This window comes from Thalia democratica, chromosome 2 (genome assembly GCF_965202585.1).
Source record: "Thalia democratica chromosome 2, ktThaDemo2.hap1.1, whole genome shotgun sequence".
Taxonomy (NCBI): domain Eukaryota; kingdom Metazoa; phylum Chordata; class Thaliacea; order Salpida; family Salpidae; genus Thalia; species Thalia democratica.
The window spans coordinates 25886065-25909509 of record NC_139166.1 but is presented as its reverse complement, the minus strand read 5'-3'; the positions used below and the strand labels follow the sequence as shown (position 1 = coordinate 25909509).

Below are 23445 nucleotides of genomic sequence, written 5' to 3'. Positions count from 1 at the left end.
CGTTTGCCGTGAGACAAGCTCAAATTTAACAAAAGGGTTGATCATGCCAATTCGATCATCAGACAGACTGAGACCGGTTTCGTCCTTATTAGGACTCATCAGTTAGTCACAACCGAAAAACTTGTAGTCGTCAATCTACAAACGGTTTATGATGCTTTCACATGAAACAACCATTTGCTGGCAATGATTAGTGACGTCAGCATTGACTATGCCGTGCAACGTTTAAAACATTGTCCACTAGGCAAGACATCTGGTACGCTCGTTTTAGTACAATCAACAAAAAACATCGGTTAAAGTCTACAGAACATGAGTCCTAATAAGGACGAAACCGGTCTCAGTCTACCGGGACTTGTGGTCTGATGATCGAATTGGCATGATCAACCCTTTTGTTATATAGATCTTATTAATATTTACAAGCCACTTTTTTTTGCATAATCTTAAATATTTTTAAAGATATTTTGAAATAACTATAAATAATTATGTTTTTTACTTAATTTAAGCCATTTCTCAAAAGATACTTAATGTTTTGCAAAAAGAAAAAAAATGACTTGTAGATATTAATGGGACCTACATATATATTGTTTATATTTGACAATTATACATTACTTTTTTAGTTGTGGTCCTTTCAATTTTTTAAGAATTTAAATTGTCTGAATTTGAATAGTCGTGCACCCAAAAAATAATAAACTATATTCATACTGTATAACACAAGTATGATAAAGTATGGTTAATCCACACATTAAAATAAAAACCAAATAAAAAAACTTCTTTTCTTAATAAAAATTTTTCAAAAATAAAACTTTAAATAGAAACATTTAGTCACTTTTAAATAAAAAAAATAGTTTAAATAAACTTTGAATATATTCTAATTCTAGCGTATGTTAATAACCACATAATAACTTATAAAGTTTAACGAAAACAAGTATTGAATAATACTATTAGATTTATTAAATTTCTCATTTGCGTTGATAAAATACAAATTATAAGTTTTGATTAAAATATCTATCAAGTATAAAAATGTTGAATTGAAGTCTAAAAATAGGCTGAGTTGGAACTAAAGAAAAACTTGAAGGAAAGAATTTTTTTAAGAATCTAGAGTTCTAGCTATGAGTGGTAGAAAAAAGAAGAGTTTAAGAAAACATAAAGAAGAGCATAAAAACCTGTTTTTAAGACAAATGTATGTCTGAAAAAAAAAATTAACATTAACTTAATAAATATATATTAAAGCTAAAAGTCCTTGTAAAATAATAAAACTTTACATTTATATTGTAAGAACTGTAAGAATGTTAAGTTTTTTAGTATATATTACTTGTTTCAATTAGGGTCAAATAGGATTATCAATTTTTTAGAAACCTAATGTCTTAAAAACCTGTTAGGCTTAAAATAGAATTAAATATATTTTCAAATCCAGTAAATATTTAAAATAAATAACTTTTAAGGAAACAGGTGACAAAACTATGATCCTTATATTTTTTTAGCGTAACCGATGTAAATACTTTCAAAGTTATAAAAATGAAGAAAGGTCATAATTTATTTCATTGTATTGTGCTATAAATTAGGTTTTAATTTAAAGCTTAGGAAAGTATTTGCTTCAAAATTTACTGTTACTTACTTACATATAAACCTAATTTCAATAAAAAAGTATGATTAAAAAAATGAATATTTAGTTTCAATACTCTACCTAAAATGCGTGTTAAAGCAAAAGTTTTTTTTTAACATCTAAATAATTTTCTTTTTCAATGTTACCAAAAGTCATCAAACACCTAAAAAAAACTAAGAAGATAGAAACATTTTTCAAGGAACTTAAAAAACATACTCGTTAAGATGAAGTTAAGGTTTTTTTGTCCTTAATACTATGGTAAAAAGGAAAGGCAAAAAGACTTGATTGTCTTTGAAAAAATGAATTTTTATATAATGTTAAATTTTGCATTGATAACAAAATATTTTCATAGTAGATTCTAACTAAACTAATCTAAAACTTTTCATTGAAGTTTTGTAAAACAATAACAGCATATTTTCAGCTATGATTATACTTTTATAAAGGTACGTAATTATCTCTTTATGTTTTGATGTTTGCAACAACTTTGAAGTCATTGGTATTTTTTTGGAATTCATAGTATAATGTAACTTAATAACGGTCTTGAAACGATTTGAAAAAACTTATTGATAATCAAGTTAATTAATTAGAATTTATACTTTCTAGTACAACTTTTCGGACTTATGTATAAACTGTGTAAGAAGTTATTTTTTTTGTAAAACCGTCAAAAATTAATAAAAAAGGGCATGGGTAAGGATTTTATAACAGTTTATATATGTACTTAATAATAAATTAGAGATAAAAATCATACGTTAGTGATAAATTAAAACAAGTATATTAGGTATTTTTATAATTTTATTACTGTGATCACTTACGGTATTAAAGGAGTGTTTAAAAGAATTTTTTTGTTAAAAAACTACTTAAAAATATTTAATAATTTAAATGTCTCATAAAATTTTTTTTGAGTAAAAGTTTTATGGTCAACTTACATGAAAATTACAGTATAAATTATTAAAACCATTTGAGAAAATACAACAATAGTAAACTGTTTTTATTATTACTTTTAAACGACATTTTTCATCGATTTTATTGGTTATTATAAACCCTTTTCAAATTATTATTCAAATATTAAGTTTACCTTTTTTGATAAGTAATTGACAATTAGACAAGTTGAAAAACTTGAAAATATATTTATTACTTTAGTTTAACAGAACTTGTTTAGTTAACATTTGCACAGCAAACCTGAAATCTATTTTGCAATAGTTATTAGAATTTAAAATCTGTTTAAAAACTTTTAAAATCTTATATTTATAAACTTCTTTAAATTTTTTTATCAACAATTTAATAACAAATAATAAAAAAAAATTAGTCAAATACAAAATAATGGACTCAATCAGAATTTTATTTGATACTTTTTCTAAAAAAAAACATAACGAAAACTATTTTAAACCTTCAAAAATTGTTTTATCTACAATAAAAATAACTGTCAGCAAAATAGTGTGTAAATACAAAGAGAAACCAAGTTGTAAACATTAATTTTAATCTCAACAAGCAGACAAATGAATAATTAAAAGATACAAACACTACTAAGACGAAAATAATTGCACTTTTAATTTTACACGAAATTTTCAAACAATACACCAAAATTCTACAAAGTAATTAGAGTTTTTTTAGCACAAATTTTAACAAAGAGCAACAACTTCAGAATTAACTATATTTAGAAAAAACTAAAGTTCATCCGTTCAACTTAACTTTCTTTCACTTCTTCAGTCATGTTTTTTCGCCTCCTCCACAAGTAGTACAGCAGCGTCTTGGGTCCGAAGTGGGTGCTCCTGCTGTTGGTGCAGTCCACCAGCTGCTTCTGCTGCAGCACCTGGCTGTCGCACTTCTTGTCGTGGTAGATGTGCACCTGTCCCGGCTCCGTGCTCTTGAACACGTCCAAACCCGCAGCAAGGATGGCGTTCGCCTGTCGCAGGAGTAGTTTAGGTGTTTGGGTTTGTTTTTTGCAGATAAGTGTTTGTTAAAGTTTGTTTTAACTTCAATTAGGCTTTTTTGCTCAAAAATTTATTTGATTTATTCTAGCGTGTGAAAATAATAGAGCAAAGACCATTTTGTAAGAAAACATTTCGAGCAATAAAATAAATATTCTAACTTTAAACGTAATATTATTATTTTTTAATTGACACTAAAACTTTTTTTTTTAATCGAAACCAAAGCAACTTTTTTATAAATGTAGTCAGTTTAATTTAACATTTTAACTTATATAAAACAACTTATTTAGACTAAAGACTATGAATATAAAACTTTGTTAATTATATTACTAAACATTAAATCTTAGCTTGAACCAAAAAATCACTAACAAATCAATTCATTGTTATAAAAAATGATAAGTGAGTCTTATTTGTATTTTAATTCAATAATAAAATTTATTTAACAAAAAAATCTAAAACAATTTTACCAGGTGAATGTCTTCAAGTCCCCATCCTCTTATTGTCAGATCGAATCCGGGCGTTTTGTCAAAGTCCGATTTGTACAAAGACACCATCCCGTAGCTGAAGTAGCGCCAGAAGCCGTCGAGTTCTTCGAAACTGAAATGAGACTGCGGCTTCTTGTTGTTGAAGTAGACGACGTTCGGATCGTACTGGCTGAAGAAGACCGGGTAGTAAACTTTCTTGCCTTGAACAGTGTTCCTGTAAGAAACGATTTAGATAAAGCTTAAATTAATATTTTCAACCGCTAGACATTTTGAAAAAAACTGATAACCTAAACTCAGTTTTCATTAAAAAAAAGTACTTTTTTAACAATTTTGTACTGTCATTACACTAATAAACTTTTTTTCTAAAAGTTTATAAATAATTACAACTAAATGCAACAATTTATTCGATGACCAACTAAACGAATCAGCTGTTTTAAAACTTTATAACTAAATTTGTTTAATTTGAAATTTTTGTGATATGGATTTAAACCTAAACATAGTATATATCCAAGAAAATCACTTAGGTGACAAAAGTAATGTTAAACTACCAAAGTTACATTGTAAAAAACGCTCTAAAATGAAGTTACTAACTTTTTTTTTGCCAAGTAGCGGTTGAAATTTAAACATTTAATAGTTAATGATAGTAATGAATATAATGAAATAAACTCATTAATTGAAATTTAAATTTTTATATAATTTTTTTTTGAGTAATAAAAGTTAAAACTATGCACAAACAAACTTATAGTACGTAAAGTTTTATCGAAATTCAAGTTTGCAAATAACTAGTTTCGCGAAGTTTAACAAAGCGGCTATTTTTAAATCCAAGAAAACTTCCTCCAGTTTTTTAACAACACTGCCACTGACCTGCGAATATGAGTGAGTATTTCCTGTGAAAACACGAGGTCGACGTCGCAGAAGAATATTATTTCATCGACGGCTCTTATGGTGTTGGCGGCAGACTGCAGACCTGCTCCCCGTGAAAACTCAGTGCCCGCCTTCATCAGGTGCACTTGCAGCTTGTTGTCCGGGTAAACATTTTGAAGAGATGCTACATTTTCCTACAAAAAAGTTAGCTTTTATTTACTTTTTAATTCTTAAAAGTTTACAGCACAACACAAACTTCTTGTGATATGTCGTACTGGGATGTTTAGTTTTTGTGATTTACTGTCAATTGAATGTAGTGTCTTTTATTGTATCTAAAATAACTTTCTTCAATAACTGATAACTCATAAGCTTATTATTCGTTAACGATTCTTTTTAATTTGTCTTTACAACAGTGTTTAATTTAAATTAAATTTTTTCTTCAACAAAAAACATATTTTTTAATGAAAAAAGCTACGTTATCCTACCTGAATAAATCTTTGATCATTGATAGCTTGCTGTACGTCTTCTCTTGGGCTTTTTTCTGAAGACTTTTCGTCACTATCTGCCTGCTGTTTACCAGGGAAATAACTCACTATCAGGTTAACTCGCTCACCTCTCGTTAAAAATGCGTTCTCAAAATTGTGAAGAAACCTATAAAAATTTGAAAAGAATGTTGTAATCAAAGTAGTTTGAAAAAGACGCATATGTGCTTATAAACATATAAATGTCTTAAATTAATGATTATTGTAAAAGTAAATTAACGATATTTATATAATAACTTCGTATTTAATAGCATAAGAAGGTTTTTGGGCAGATTAATAAAAAACTACGACAGTATATAAAACTAAAAAATAATAACTCTAGTATATATATTTTTTTAATTGTATTTATAATAAAAGCAATTTGTATACATAACATTAGTGAAACTTAAAAAAAAATTGATATACAAAACTTTTTTTAACTTAAATGATGAATTGAACCAGTAGAACCTGATGAAGTTATCAGATCTTCCGCTGAGGGCGATAACGAAGTTCACCTGGATGTGGTCCGCCGTGGTGACAAGTTTGTCCAATGTGTCGTTGTGTGCTCTGAATGTCGGCAACGAAAATGGCTCTTGAAGAAACACTGAATGTTCTACGAATTCAAATCTGTAAAGTATATGGATAAGTTTAATTTTTTCTAAATCTTATTTTTAGGATTTTTGAAGATGATTTATAACTCGTATTTATTCTACTGTTTAACATATTTCAGCCCAACAATGTTTTGTTTATGATTTCAATTATATAATTATGTGGTTTTTAACCTTTGATGATAGTAGGTGTGGTGAACTTTGTTTGATATTTGCTCGTCTTCAGTTAACACGTCAAAGTTGTGGTCCACTTGGCTTAGTATGTCCATACCCTTCAGAGGATTTACTACTGTGTAGCTTGTTGCTAACTTCGACTCTTTGTATATGCCATCGTGGTCCCTTGTAATTTATAAACTTTTATTAAGATAACAGTTAAAAGTTTTTTTTTTACGCAGTCAAATATTTTAAATTATAACATGAAATCCGAAAGGCCATAATATAGCTCATAAATAATTGTAAGGTGAAATATAAACTAAACTATCTGTTACAAAGTTTTCATCAATTTTTTTGACATTTTCAATGCTATTGTATGTACATTTGTACTTTGATTAATTTTTATAAACTAAATTCTATCATTTTAAGTTTTAAGTGAAACATTTTTTGTTTAATATAGATTTTTTTATTTATTTGTGTTGATAAGTAAACCTTAATTTATTCAATTTTTGTATATTTAGTAGTTTTGTCTACTTTTCTAAAACTTTGTGTTTATATTTTAATTTTTGTTTTGTTTTTTTAACAGTCGTTAATTGCATTGAAAATGTCAAATAAATTGATGAAAGCTTTGTAAATAGATATTATGGTTTATTTTTCACTTGACAGTTATTTATGAGCTATAAACTAGCCTTTCTGGTTTGATATTTAAAACTGTATAACTGTCTGAAATAGTAGTGAATTTGCTTTTGTTCTGACCCCGGATATGGCTTACTTGATTACCTAAATTATAACATGTTCATTGTTAAAAGGTTAAGTTATTAAATTCATGACATTTTAATTTATTTTATCTAAAGATATAGATATACTTTTTTTCTTTTTTTGAATACTCACACTTTGTTTTATTGTGAACGTAAAATTCTAAAATATAACATACTTTTCTTAACATATTTGAAAGGTTATTTTTTAATGCGTTTAACTCTAACTATTCAACTGTTTTGACTCGAAGTAAATTGTGTAAAAAGCTATTAAATTTCCTACTTTGAAACTCTGGTTTTTAGCATGTACTGGTTGAAGTTTTCAGTCATAATGTCCACCAGCGTCTTCTCTGTTCTCTGGACCAATTGAGAATCTGCTTTGTAGTGCCAAGATTTTTGAATTGTGCTCCATTTTAATGGCGCAATGCCGTTTTCTCCCTGGTTATTGATTTATATGTATTACTGTTTTGAAATTCTTTAGCTGATAAGTTTTTAGTTTGTGCACTTTGAAAATTAAATGAGTTAAATATTACTGAAAAGCTCTAAAGACCACGGTTTTTTTTAATAAACAAAAATTTAGCAGTGTTTTATATGGGTTAAGCATAATTTGCATAATAATGAAAACAAGAATTCTAACTGCCTTATTCAAATTTCTAAAAGTTTTATAAAAGATTTAAAAAATTATATTAAACGTGATGGTATTTTTAATATAATCTAAATACAAACGTTAAGTAAAGTTTTTTAAATTAAAGACTTCTACACAAAGTTGTACATTTTTATGGTTTTGAATTTTAGCGAACTTTAAAAATATCTTAAATTTTTATCTTAAAAGTTTTTTTTTTTATTCCAAAAAAACTTTTTTAATGTTTGTTATAAATTGGCATAAATAAAGTCAATGTTTTTATCAAAAACTGCTACACTAATAAAAATAATTGAGCTTTATAATAGTAAAGCAAGTGACAAAATTTTTTTTGTTTAAAGTAGTAATACCCTGTACGCAGTTGATAAACAATGTTAGTATTTCTTACGCATACCAATTTGAATTAACGCCATTCTTAAAATTAATATTTGTTTACCTAATAGGTGTAGTTAGTAAATATTTAGTAGTGTACGTCAGTGTTTCGTTAGTAAACTTCTTGTCAGTAAACTAAATAAATTTTTCTGTAAAACGAAAGTATAGTTAGTACTTTCAAGAAATAAATAACATGATTAACAGCTTATTGCTTGTTAATTTAAAATACAGAGCAGTATCAGTTTTAGTTATATAATTTAATTTATTCTAATTTAATTAGCTTAAATTTTAAGAAAGTTAAAAAAATCAAAACTGTAATTTTATTACATTTTCTTTAAATGAGAACATACCTTTCAGAGTTTAGTGAGCGATACTAAGGTTAATTAAAATAACTATTTTTCTTAGTATGTGGTTCTTTTATTTCTAAGAGTTTAACAGGTATCTGTAATCAAACCTTAGCCTAACATTTAATGTAAATACATTACAACTTACATAGCTAAAACTTTTAAAGTTACAAGAAAACAAACAACATAATCTCTTTTGTCTTTGCTAAGCTTAAGTGCGTTTTTGTATTCATTGAGACTGTTAATTCTCCTTAATAGGTTACTTATTTGTTGTTTCAGTAAGTCAGCCTTCATTTTGTATTGATATTCACTGTCCTTGTTTGCATGAAAGATTAAGCCACTAGCTATAAAAAAAAAGTAAATTACTTATGCACAACAGCAGAAGCAGTTGTAGGTTATAACTGTTTGTGCTACTTAAATAAAAGTCTATTTAAAACAATTAAAGTTAAGCAGTTTATAAAACTTTAATATAAGTAGACTGAGTTCGATTTTAAGTAAAAATATTATCATAACACTGATTAAAAAAAACAGAACTTTTACATACATTTATTTTTGTATGTTTAAAAATATCTATGTATGTTAAAGACTTACATAGATGCTTGTTTGTTAATGTTTTCATATTTCTCGCATATGTTCCACCTTGGTAATTTTGATAAAAATAATGTCTGACATCCCAAGATAATGTGCAAGACACACCAGATAGTTCATGTACACACCTGTAAGTAGTAGCTTCGTTTATTGTTGAAGATAGTTAAAGTTAATTGTAAAAAAAGTATTTAAAGTTACTGATTTTTTTAACAAGTTGGAATCAATAAACTAATTCATGTTTATTACATTTACTTTGTCACAAAGCAAAGTATAAATGATCAAAATAATTAAGAAAAAAGTATAGATTTGTTTTTTTTTTGTAAGAAATTTTTTGAATTCTATTAGAAAATTAACAAAAAAAGCATGAAAAAATTAAAATTTTACCTTCCAATCTCAATGTCTTCATGCTCAGTATAAATTTTGTTCATGCAAGTTATTAAATGTGGTCTTATTTTCATCAGAATCTTTCTTGACAAAATAACGCCAGGCCCACCCTATTTGTATATTTTGAAATTTTAAGTAGTCTATATAACCTACTAGCTGTTTAACTCGAAAGAAAAAATACATTTAAAATACGAAAAAAAGTGTTGTCTTTTTAGTCAACATTTTTTAATTTTTATTTAGAGTTATATTTCATAATGTTTACAACAAACCATGCAGTAATTTTCTCCATTTTTCAAAAAGTCTTGAGAGTTTTTACCGAAGCCAGGATGGCCAATCTGGACTGCTTGTGAGGAATTTACTCGGTTCAAAAAACTTTGAAGCTTTTCGAAGTTCACGTAAGCGTCATCATCCAGTCGAATGAACCAATCGAAACTGTTATTTTAAGTAAAAAAATGTTAAAATTATAAAATAATTACATTTCTCAATATAAACAACATAAAAGTTTATACATTTTTACAGCTAAAAATGTCAACATCTAAAACTTTAACTTACCAACTTTAACTGTGCTTCTCAACAATTTATTAATTTCTGTACTAAAAAGATATTTATTTTTAAACTTCCATAGACAGTATGAATCATCCATCAACTTTAAAAGGGTAGAATAGTAAACGTAATGCATACACAGAGAGTTACGTCACAAACAGAAACATAAACGAACTTGTTGACGTGCTCGTCGTACATGTGACGCAACAATGCGAAGCTTTTCTTCTGCGGCGGGTAAACGTTGTCGTCGACGCCCTCCAGTGGTCTTATCCGAACGCCGGCTTCTTCCAACTCCCGCTGTTGTTGTTTCGGCAGGCTCGAGTTGCCGTTCGCGCTTATCACTTCCACGTATATCGATTTTTCTTTCATCCACGTGGAGGCGGCAGCGAACATTCTGGTGGAGAGCATTTTCTCCGTTGACATCATTCCTTTCGGAAAGCAAATAGTTAAATTGTTATGATTATGACTCGGGTTTAATTAAGAAAACAGTACAAAAACATATGTTTTAATTTTAAAAGAACCTTGAAGAAATGTTTGTACTTATCAAAAAAATTTCTGGACTTTGCAAATATCTTAAAGGTTTTTAAACATCTGTAAATGCATACTTTTTATAATTCAAGATAGTTATGTAATTTTATGGAATTTAATTTATGATTTAATCAGTACTTCAGCCTGATAACTCATTCTACAATACAATTTTTTTTACTTTAGCTTTGTTTTTTGGCTTATAATCACAACATAATTGTTAATCAAACACTGTTAACACAATATTTGGAGCATGACGTTTTTTTATGTCAGCTTAAAGCCCATCATAAAAACATTGTAATTTACATTTTTTAGTTATAAACAAAATATTTTGATAAATTGAAATACTTTTGTATTTAAAAAAAAAAATTAACAACGCTTAATAAAAAAATAAATTCACTTACTATAATGACTACGTAACACAGACATATTAATATAAAATCAATAAAAATAAAACGTGTATACAATATAAACCTTATGTCTACAACTGTTTCATACAAATTTTATAGTTTATTTAGATTTCTTGGCTTTTTTTAAATACAACAATTAAGTTTGCAAAACATTTGAAATTTAGTTAATCATCCAAATAACTTTGTTTTAATCTTTTTACAAGATATAATACCTTAACGTTTAGAAAAACTGTTCGTATAAACATTTTTTAGTTTAGTTTTAACTTAAGTTAAGCTAATGTTGCCAGAAAAAAGTAAAATATGTTTGATTGTACATCAATTGATAAAATTAAAACTGATTATTTACTTTATATCGTTGTTAGTTCATTTCAAAACTAGTCTTGCTTACTATACTCTTGCGTTAACAGACTAACTACAAGTCAATCAAAGGTTTTATACTGAGTACTATATATTAGTATAAATACTCAGTTTTTAAATATAACAGCTGGTCATTTTGTCTAGCTAGCTAACTTACGTCGATACTTTGAAAAATGTTTAATGCAGCTCGTTATATAACTTGAAGTAGTACCTATATAAATGTTTGAAGTCGGTTTGCTTTCTACGTCTGGTAGGTGGGCTAGAGATTTTAAGTTTGGGAAGTTTGAGTTGATAATAGTGCAGGTCTGCTGCCACAGGTCCGGGTGCTTGTAAAGAAAAGAAGTGCCTAGAAAGTACCCGCACACGCTTGATAGAATTAGTCTGTAAATTGTTTATTTTTTAACTTATATATAGTATTTCGTTAAGATATGATGTTTTTGATAACTTCTACGGTTTTATCAAAAAGTAGAACAGCTGAGTAGGGAGGTGTGTTTAATTTAAAGGTGCTGCAAACAAAAAAGAAGCTTTTTGAATTTTTATTACTTTATAGCAAGTATAGAAGAAACTTTTTCAAATTTGTAAATCACAACTACCTGTAGAACATGTTTTCCAAATTTATGCTACTTCCTCTAAATTTTTTCGAGATTTTTAGAGGCATGGTAATATTCAATTAAAAAAACATCTGTCTTTAATATCAAGTTAACTTAAAATCTCTTTTTAAATTATTTTTTTTTACAAAAGCATATCTCAAATAAAATGTTTCCTTTATTTTAAAAGCTTAAACGTAAAAGATCAAAAATATCATTTACTAACTATATAAAACAAAGAATGATTTATTTATTTTTATATTAAAAGTGAATGAAAAAAAATGTAAATTTAATCAGAAAAAAAAGATACTGTAATAAGTTAAATAAATAAGTTTTAAAAACTTAATAAACATAGTCTTTGATTTTTAGTCTAACACTAATATTTTATAGAATTTATGTACTGTTTTAAATTTATTTAGCTTTAAAAAAGATGATAAGCTATTTAAAATAGAATAACAAACAATGTAGAAAATATCTTTGATTGATATACTTAATGGTTAAAAAAAAGTTTCATTAACTGAAGTCTAACGAAAGTAAGTAAACTAAAACTTTAATATTTCAAATACTGTACTTTCAAACACTCAGAACAACATGTAGTTTCAACATGTAGTTAATATTTTATTCAACCTTAATAAAACTGAATTATAGTTAATCGAATGTAATTATATACAAAGTAGCAAAACAAATTAAAATATAACGAGTAATTCACTTTACTATTTACGCTTATTCTTATTTATCTGTGCTTTATAAAAACATTTGAGATACTTATTTTTTACGACTCACATCTACACATGCTAGTTAAATAAAAAAAAATCTTACAAACAACTTTAAATGTTTTTAATAATTCTAAAAAATTCAAACGCTGTAACCAGTTTTAGGTCTATGTCAAAAAACAAAATGCACAATATGTTTTTTTCTGCTAAAAAAAAGATACTGAACTTTCGGTTAAAAACAAGAGTTCAAAACTTATTTGGTTTAAAGTAACCTTAACTATAAAGGAAGCAATCTAAGCAGTGTAATTTTTGCTTTCACTTGGTTGAGGCGACAAACTTTCTCGTTTTATTTGTGCCGCCTTTAAAGCAAATAAGCTTTTCTTAAACTCAAGACGTATATGCGAGTAAACAAGTAGTAAAAACTACGTAAAAAATTATAAAGCAAAGATTAATTTAATTTTTCGTTTGATAAATGCAATTTGAAAATTATATTACAATAAACGACTCCTTGCACTTTTACATGTAGTAGATATGATAAACTTTATATGTCTCTAAAACTAGATTAAATTTGTAATTAAAAAACATATATAAGTTAGCAAAAAACAAGTAAATGTAAAACTTTATAGTTTCTTTAAACATTTATAAAACATAAAAACTATTCAGTATTGTTCAAACGAATTAAAAAAAAACACGTTTTGTAACGAAGTAGTTTGTTTTTGATTTAACAAAGAATGAAACTACTTTGTTTTTTAAACCATAATCATTTCTCTAAATTAACAATAGAATTTACTTTTTTACTTATTTTTCTACAACGCTGTTTTCTAACTATTTTGGTTTTTAAGAAAAACTTAAACGTTTATTTGATAAATGAGTGTTTTTCAAAATTTCACATCTAAGTTTAAACTACTTTTAACTTATTGTATTTCATTATAAAAAAGTTACTTTTATGATGAGCTATTTAAACTTTTCAATACCATAAAAGAATTATTTAGTATTTCATAAACTTCATTGTTTTAATTTTTTTTTTAAACGAAAATTTCTAAACTTAGATTTAGTTTAATCATAGTGCTAATCATATACATTTCAAAAACTATGTTTGACAGACTTTAAATTGATTTTATCTAAAATTAATTTTTTCCAAATATTTTTCGTCGACATTAAATAATTTTAGTATTATTTTTTTTACCAGTTTATAAACGTTTTAAATGTCTTAGATGTTATTTTCAGTAGTTTTAAAAGTTCTAAAAGTTTTTTTTTCTTTAAATTTATAGTTTGTTTAAAAATTATTTTTTAACTTTTATGTATATGTCCTTTTTTTTTATTTTTTCGTTGTTTTAGCTATTTTTAATGTATTACTATGAATCTTTTTTTAATAGAGTTTTTGCATTTTAGTTTTAAGCCTTTTGTTTGCATTTACATTGATACTTTTTTTTTTGCTGTTTACTAATTGTGCATTTAAGTAACTGTAAGGGACTAAAATATTTCAACTAAGAAGATAAGCTGTTTTATCGTAACTGTATAGAAAACTTTTTATTAGGGTTTGATCGCATCTGGGGAACGGAATATGAACCCAGTAAGAATTGGCCTTTTTTTATTGAGACCCAGACCAGGCGAGGTCTTGATTTTTTTTAATGGATCTAGTTAGTTTGATTTAAATATTTGGGTATAGTATGAGTCAAGTTTTAATTTTGTATAGATAGAATGCCTAGAATTAAAATGTAATTACATAAAGTTTACAATATACAGTTTCCTAAAAACAACGAAACAAGCTTTAAGCAAATCAGCAAGCACTACAAAACCACCAATTTAGAATTTTTGATATATACATATACAGTAACTTAACTGCATTGTATAGGTTTACTAACATTCATAAATCTTTTATATTTGCTTTAAAAGCCGAAGGCCACGAAAAAACATATAAAAATAACGGTTTAACACTAAAAAATATTTAGGTAAGTATTTGAATATTATTTAAGAGTTACTGGAGTGTTTAAGGTTTGCATTTTATAAGCTGCTGGCAATAGCAAAACAATTGTCGTGCAATAACCATAGCATGGGTACCACTGTCAAACGTTCTACATAAAATAAAATTATTGGTCAAGCTAAATCTTTAAATAATACAGGTGGTGTTAATAAAAAGAAATATACAGTTTAGTGTTTTAAACATAACTTTTGATGGTTTCTTTGTCTAGAGATTTAGAAAATATTGGTTGAAAAAAATCATTTTCTTCACCTTAAAATAACGAATTTTTCAAAAAAGTGCTCTGCTTGAGTTTTAGCAGCAACTAAACAACATATTTTTGTTTTATTTGCATTTTAAAAACTAAATCAAACATTTTCTTCAGTTTACTTAAAGTTATTTTGCTTACTTTTTATAAACGTACTCGATTGTGTAGTCTGATTTAAACTAGGAAAAAAAACTTTTCTAACAAAATATGAATTCTAAAAAAATATCCAGATTGAAAATTACTTTACTGAAAAAAGTCATAATTAATTGTTCGTAGACTATAACAACTTACTCATCACGAACTAACTAATTAAATACAAAGCAACAACGACACATAGTATTTTGTTTGAGGATGTTTTAGAATTTTTTTATTTTTGAAAATCTTCCTAAGTAATACATTTGTTATAAGCAAACATAAGAACTTTTTAAAGTACTACAGTCAAATTAAATCGTTTGCAAAATACTTGTTAAAAAAATAAAACGAATCTATTATGCAAAACAAAACATCATTCTTTATGAACAATTGTAACAATAGTTTCAAATTAATGTGAATACTTTTTTAACAGTTCCTAGATTTTCTGTATAAGGTAAATTTAGAGGTTATATATATTATAGATCTTTATAATTTGATAATCAAGTTTCTAGTCCTGACAAACTAAGGTTATAAAGTACAAGTTTTAAAACAGTTGAATTTATAAAATTTCGTTTATAAGGAACTTCTGCTACGAAAAAAAAAATTAGAAGAAAAGGTCATAACAAATATAAAATATATCCTTATGACATGACAAGTATAGTTGAAACTTACAGTACTGCTTGTTAAACGTTTTAAAATACAATGACAAGACTTTTTAAAGTTCGTTTCACTAGAACAACCGTAAAGTTTGGATACATGTTTGGCATTTGTATTAAGTTTAAAAGTGGGAAAATTTAGTTTTTTTATTGGTACTTTATATATATATATTTTTTTTATTTGTTTAAAATTTTTATCTAGCAGTTAAAACTTTAAGTTGTTGTGTTTCACGTTTTAGTGATACTATAACAAGGCGTCATAAAGTCAATGTTACTAGAAGACCTTTGATGATTAAACATTAGTTTTTGAGAATAAAAAATCAAGTATTAATGATAAAGTATTTAGAGAACATTAAGAATATAAATCTTAATTAATTTCAGCTTAAATTCGAAGTTGCTTTTATAAAATTAAATAAGTCTATAATTTAATTTGTTTATAAAACTATAAAAAGTTGATGCTTAGTTTGTCTACTATATCAATAAATTTAGTTTAAATTACAGTAAAACTTTAAGGTTTAGTGAAACTTAGATAAGTCTAAGTTTAATTTATTCAGGTTTACATTTTATAATATATTTTATCATGTTTATTAAAACTTTTCGTTCTAAACTTGTTTAAACTCTTGACACATCTTTACTAGAAAAGTCTAGCATAAAGTTCATATATATTAGATTCGAAGATTCGATGTTCATAAATAAGTAACAAGCAGCTGTAACCTCTTTTAGCTTATTCTGTCTTGAGTTACTAGTGATTTTTATAAAATGACTGCCTTTTTTGCGCATGTTCAATCACGATCATTTCAAATACCAAGAAAAAAAAAATATTTAAGGGAGTTAAATTAAAAGCTTAAACAATAAAAGTAATACATATTGTATACTTTCTTTGTTTGTCTAGGATAGAGTTTCCCAAATTTTTTTCATAAGATCCCTTTTGAAGAAATAAAAAAAAGCAATGGCCCCCTACAATAATATTTTTCAACAAACTACCTATAAATACACCTATGACTTTTTTTGCTCATGTCATCAATTGCAAAATATCTAGTACAAGTTTCAAATTATGACCTTGGCTGCTTTACTGGTCACGGCCCCCCCTTTTTAGATTATTAACCGCTAAATTTCTGAAATTGCCCTCTTTGTGAAACCCTGTCCTAAAAAAACCAACAATATTTCGCCTATAAACGCTTTTCAACTATAATTAAATACTTACTCAATATGTATGAAGTATAAGAACTCTGATTAAATAACACAGGGGTCGGCAGCCATATGTAACTCGCGGGCCAGTTATCTTAAAAAAATTGCTCGCGAGCCGCACTATTTAGAAAAAAAGCTTTGAGGGCCGCATTTAAAAAAAATAAGTTCTAGTTATTAGTAGAAAATAATTACTTAAGATCAAAAATATGATAAATTAAACAATATCAGAGCACTTATAAATAGTATTTATTGAATTAAAAGATTAATTACTAGTTTTCATTGAAAATTCTATTATGTTTAATGTTTTTAAAATGATTTTTTAGGCTGAAAAGGAGCTCACGGGCCGCAGATTTTGACTTTTAGGACCGCAGTTTGCCGACCCCTGGAATAACACCATAATAACAATTAAAAACCTTAAAAGGCGAAAAACTGTTTTCTATATAAAATATTTAAAAATTTAAAATTCTTAAGACTAATTTTAATTAGATTTTATCTAATAGTCCGAAATTTTTTACTTTTCTGTTGGTAAAATGCTAGTCCAACCAAAACACGGTACGGCTTTAGTTTTATTTAATCAATTAATTTGACTGCAATTGCACTATAAAAACTGAAATGATTGTTTATAAATGTTTGAGTTATTTTTTTTATCAAAAAAATAAAATAAGATATTGTCAAAAAGACTTAATTAAATTTACAATGTATTCTAATAAAATTATATTAAAAAAATTAAATTTAATCTTTAGGCTAAATTTTGGTTTGAGTCAAAACATGTTTATTTAGTTATTACTAAAGTTTGTTCTAGTAGAATTATAACGAGTATCATCAATAAAAACCTGTCAGCTACAAATTCAAGGCGATTTCGATTGGTTTTTTTTTCAAGTATAGTTAAAGGTCAGTCTGCTTTTAACATTTGCTGAATAAGCTGTTTTTTTAACCTTTTTTTTTACTTTTTATACCCTTATCCCTTACCCATGTTACTTGAACATATTAAAAATTAGTTGAAAACAGAGATTTTGTAATTAAAATTTAAAAAAACACGAAAAAAAATGCTGACTGGTTTTTAAGTGTACTAGAACTAGCCAGTATTAATTAAATATTTTTTTAAAAGTTTATTTAATATATGTTGGGTAATGTTCAGGGGTGTGTCTAGACATTTTTCAAAGGGGGTTCACAATTTTTTTGTTCTTAATTTGCCGCTTAAGTACGCATTTCTTAGGTATACACTGCCAGTTAAGTACGCATTGTGCGTACTACGTAAAATTTAGCCGAAAAACTCTATGTTTAAAATGCTTTTATCTGCTTAGAAATAAATAAACATAAAGGTAGCAATAGAAAAATATTATATTTTTTATCAACTATAATGTATTAAATTTAGATAAATTAAAACTCAAAGAACTAGAAAAAAGTTATGAAATTACAAATTGTATATCAAAATTTATTATTTTATTTCTTCAACTGTTACAAACATAACTATCTTACTCTATAAAAATTAAACCTTTTTATCTAGAAACAATATTATAAAATAATTAAAACTAGAATGAATTTTTATAAAGAGATTTGATTTAAATGTTAGTATAGATGGAGTTCTTACAAATTTTTCTTTGAAATTTTAAACTTTTTACATTTATGTATCTATTTATAATAAAAATATTTTTTTCAATTTATTTAATCTATAAAATTTAAAATTTCACTAAATATACAATAACATATACAAAAATAAAATAACTTTAATAAAAATTGAAGTTTCACAAAAAAAAATGTTTAGACTTATACAATTAAATTAAAATATCTTTAAATTATAATTAATGTTTGCCTGATGGTGCAGGGATTCTGATTATGGTTTTTAAATCTCTGGGCTGAAAATTTCAAAAAATCAAGAATCAACTTTGTGGCCAACAGATATACAAAAGTAAAATAACTTGGAAAAAGTATTAAAATACCATTAATTGATAAAAGAATAAATTGCCATCTGGTGTAGTGGTCTAAAGATGATTTTGAAAACTCTTTGAATTGAACTTTTCAAGGTTTAAAAGCTTCACACAACATTATGATATACAATCAACTAAGTAAAATAAAACTTTCGTGATTATATTTGACACTTTTTAAGTAAAATTGTAGTTACTAGTTAAAAAACAATACTTAAACAAAAGTTGTTTACACTAAGTAACAATTTATAATGGGAACTAAGAGCATCTTAGTAAAAAGTTTCCCAGAAAAAAAAATGCTATTTTAAAACTTTTACCTATTATCACGTCACGATTAAAATTTTATTGCGAATCTATTTCAGCTAGTCAAAATCGAGAATTTTTTGTTACGGAAACTTGTAATCTTTCAGTGTTATAAATTCAACATTTATTATTCAAAGTTTATCAAATAACTAAAAAAAAGTCAATAAACAACGTTTTTAGTGATATTCTAAGAATCTTTTTTTTTTTCAGGGGGTTCACAGAAAACAGGAAACCAGTTAAAAAACGCTTCTGGTAAGGTTGGTTAAAGGTGAGGGTTTAAGTTTAAGGATTTAGTGTAGAGTTTAAATTATACTAACGTATTTTTGTATGATTCCTTTACTTCTTTTCCTCATAAAATTCTAAAAGTTTATTACTGCAGCCGAGCTGACTCCTGAAAAGACAAACAAGTAATGTTTATATTTTAGGGGATTTTAATCTCAAGGTATATAAATATGTATTTAGTTAGGTTGAAAATTAAGAAATGTAGTAATTTTATAGATCATAGAATTTCATATAATCTTTTCTTTAATTGTAGGTGTCTTATCTTTTACGAACTACATACGTTTTTGGTAATTACCTAGAATGATGTCGAACCAATATTGAGCTGATATTCAACAATATCAAAAAAGGTTTATTGTTGTAGAGGGAAGAGTAAGTCTTCTATTTAAAACAGAGAAATAGTATGAAATACTAACTGTGGTTTAAGATCATAAACTGAGTTTGAGGATGCTTGAGTTCTTTAAAATCTAAACTATCTGGGGTTGTTACATTTTGTCAAAACTGAGATATTGTTTTTTTATTTAAGTTTTACACCAATAAAGATAAATAACCTACAAAAAATAGCATGCTTAAATTTCTAAACTAAAACATTATACCATTAGTATTCTAAGACAAAAAGCAAATTAATAATTAAAAAATAGCCACTTTTACATCTTAGCTACTTCATTTTTTATTAAAAACTCTAAAATATAAATCAACATTATTAAACAAAAAGTCTTTATCTGAAAATATTATTGTAAAAATTTTAGTACTAACCAAAACAAATAAGATTCAGGGGTTTTCATTAATTTCAAATTTTATCCAGGGAGAGTCAGTGAAATAACATTTGCTCTTATATCAAAGCTTTAAGTATTAATTACCAGCCAGTTTTTAAGGAAATTTAAGTTTTTAATCAACTTTTAAGTTACAAAAATTTTAGTAATAAATTATAATACAAACACTCGGACTGCAAGTTTTCAATTGCAATTATCTCACAAATTTAAAAAATCACTAAAAATATATTTTATTCTTAATTTTTTTGAGATAGAGACCTCAAATTTTCAAGAAGCAATCTTTATATACTTTGATAAACTATAAAAGTTGGAATTTAAAAGAAAAGTTAAAAAAGGTGGTGCATCGTAAAGATTTTATTACTAGTAACAGACTCACTGTATAAACTTCAACAAGATCGATTTAAAAATTAAGGAGAACTTGGATTTTTATTGAGATAGTCTTTTTTCCCTTTTTTGGTTTACTCCTTCTATAAGGAATGTATTGAAAAAATTGACTTTGATTGCATATATCAAAAAAGTTACTTTGAACTTTGTAAATTGATTTAAAATATCAGATACCTTATGTAAAGCAGTACAAAATATGATTAACTTTAGGTATCTGATATTTTAAACCAATTTACAAAGTTCAAAATAACTTATAACTAATATATGCATGATTTTGGGTAATATTAACAAAGAATATGATCTAAGGTAATAGGGGGTCCACCAAAATTTTCTCATGTAAAGCTGTACAAAATATGATTAACTTGTGAAAATTTGGTGGACCCCTTATTACCTTAGTTCATATTCTTCGTTAATACTAACCAAAATCATGCATAGATTAGTTTTAAGTCAATCCCCTAAAGTTTTTAAGATTAAAAGGTGATAAAAATTATTTTTTTTTCTAATCAGGTTTTACTTGAAACAAAATTCACTTTAGTAACTATAAAAAAGTTTAATACTTGACTTTATACATTAATACTTTTTATAATCAGGGTCGCCAAAAACCTGGATTTTGACAATTTAGGTAAAAAAGCTGGAAAAACTTTTATATTGAAACATTTTGTTTAGGCATAACAAAAACCTTAAATTTGAACAAAAATCATTATAATACCTGTAATTTTACAGCTTTTTACATGTAAAGTAATGAAATTTTGCTTAGATACAAAAAATCTTTAAGAAAAAAATATATCTAATATTTAAAACATACTTGATATAGCTTTACAATACATTTTCAATGTTGTACTATTTAAGACAGTAGCTTACCTTAAATTAGTTTTTATACTAAAAATAGACCAAAATGGTTCATTAAAAAACCTGAAAAAATTTGGATAGTCTTATAATGTTTTTGTAATTTTATTATTTTATTTTATTGTTTTATAATTTTAATGTTTTATTAGTATTAATGCAAAATATTCTAATGCTGTTTATTTTGAGTTCATATTATTATAAGAATTAGTAAAGTACTTAGTTTAAATGTATATATAGGTAGTACATAAACATATTTGATTCACTTCTTATCAAAATTTTAAGTATTATGAACTAATTATTAAATTTTAGTTTTAAGAAATTAATACTTTTTATTATGGATGAAAAAATTTCTTGTGGTTATGTTAATCACAGAATACTTGCACAAAGTATCAGAAAAACTAGATGGGGAGTTTTAGTATCAAAAAAATTTGCTATTGGCGGTGAATGCTGTATTACTCTATATAAACAAGGTAAAACAAACTGTAGCAACAATAAAAAGCCTAAGCTAAAACACACTTTCAACTTTACAAATAAAACTTTTAGAGGTATTGACAAAGGAGAGCACTATGATAAACACGGAATGAAAAGGTATCTGTTAATTATAGATGACAATGACCATTTCATAGTTGAAGATGCTGTTGTCACAAAAGATGGTTTAAATCATGATGTACTAAACAGTTGGTTCTCAATAATATCTGACTGCATGAGTTATGTTAACAAATGGCAGATTGATTTATCAACCAACTATCTTCATATAAACAAATATTACATTTCAGAATGCCTAAGTCTAGAACAAAAGTTTAAAGTTTACCCCTCTAAACTAGTTATTAAGTCATGGAAAGTTAATCAGTTAGCTAATATTGAAGAAAATGTTGAACAAAAAGGAGCAAAAACTTTTACAACTATAAAATTTATTGATAGTCAAAACAAAACAAATGTTATAATCACTTTGAAAGGGTTTCCTAATCTAAAAAGATCTTTAAACTTGGGTTTATCCTCTAAACTTAAAGAAGACTATATAAAGTCAGTTGATGAACTGAACTATAAACCAAATCTAATCAAATTAAAAAAAAAGCATACAGAAAACTTGAAAAACATAAGTGAAGTTCTTAATACCGAAGAAAACTTGTATGTGAATCTTAAAACTATGCCAATAAATACAGAGATTCAGAAGAACAAATTTGACAAAATCAAATTAAAAAAGCCTTTAGTTGTAAATTTACAAGACCCTAATGATAATGATAACAAAGTTAATTTAGTTAAAAACTCGACTCTATATGATTCTGACTATCTAACTGGAGAAAGTTTTTCCACAGTGCATGGCCTTCAAAATCAAATTCAATCTACAAATTTTGATTCTGAAGTTGTACTAAATATAAAATCGGTTGATGATGAAGCTCCACCTTTGCCACAAAAAGACAGTTTCTACAGTAATAAAGATATATCAGAAAGTGAAAATAGAAATGAAAACCTTACTTATGAAAATTGTTATTCTTTTGACTTAGCAATTGAAGAAGTTCTAAGAAATGCTTCAGAACATTCTTCAAGGCGTTGGTTAAACCTTCCATACTCAGTGATGGTGAGAATATTTTTGGAGCTCGAAAGAGATAGTATTACAACTCCCAATTGGAAAAACTTTGCAGAGTTCTTAGGTTTGAACTTTAGTGACATACAGAAACTTGTTGCCTTGATTAGGACTAAAAATTCTCTGCAGCCTATGTGTGTGCTTCTCACACATTGGAACACTATGCAAGATCCTTTGCAATTCAATGTTACAAACTTTAAAAAGATTCTAATTGAAATAGGTAGACCTGACTTGGCTAAAATGATACCTGATTACGATGATAAAACAATTTGACCTGTTTTAACTTTTAAACTTATGTTTCATTATATTATTTTACTTTATAATGCAGGACATTTTTATGACTTACTTTAAACAATGGTTTTTAACTTCGAATTAAGATCATAAAGTTTCATTTTTCAAGAAGGTTTAATATTACAAAATATTAATTATATTCCTCTTCGTTAATGAAAATAATTTCGTGTTTGAATTAGATATATTTAACTTTTAGTCTTCATACATTTCAATTATTTTCAAAGGAAGGAAATACAAAGTTGTTTATTTATTCATTTAAGTTTATACAGTGTGTTATAGTTCTTTTAAATTTGTATCTAAGCACCTAATTATTTTTTGTTGTTATAATTTGAATCGTACTAATAATCTTTAGGTTTTAAAATTTTTGCATTGTTGACTACCTCTAAACTTAAATCAACCAATTAAATTTTATTGGTATTGTTGCTGCTATGTCAGTACTTTTGCACTCAATAATTGCTTTTGTATTTCACTAATCTTT

General features: G+C 26.0%; 2 protein-coding genes across 2 annotated transcripts; one reads left to right on the top strand and one right to left on the bottom strand.

The window, feature by feature from the left end:
- Positions 1–3284: 3284 nt before the first annotated feature.
- On the bottom strand, positions 3285–10211 carry LOC145828487 (chondroitin sulfate synthase 1-like). Its single transcript, XM_082936242.1, has 12 exons — positions 9961–10211; positions 9512–9674; positions 9243–9352; positions 8862–8986; positions 8454–8614; positions 7198–7352; positions 6181–6345; positions 5867–6025; positions 5363–5528; positions 4878–5071; positions 3996–4227; positions 3285–3503 (listed from the first exon to the last, which is right to left on the bottom strand). The coding sequence occupies exons 1-12, from the start codon at positions 10209–10211 to the stop codon at positions 3285–3287; spliced, it is 2100 nt and encodes a 699-aa protein (XP_082792368.1).
- Positions 10212–21412: 11201 nt separating this feature from the next.
- LOC145829523 (uncharacterized) lies at positions 21413–23023 on the top strand. The gene has a single exon (XM_082937349.1). It carries the CDS (start codon positions 21426–21428, stop codon positions 22947–22949), a length of 1524 nt encoding a protein of 507 aa, XP_082793475.1. The 5' UTR covers positions 21413–21425; the 3' UTR covers positions 22950–23023.
- Positions 23024–23445: the final 422 nt, after the last annotated feature.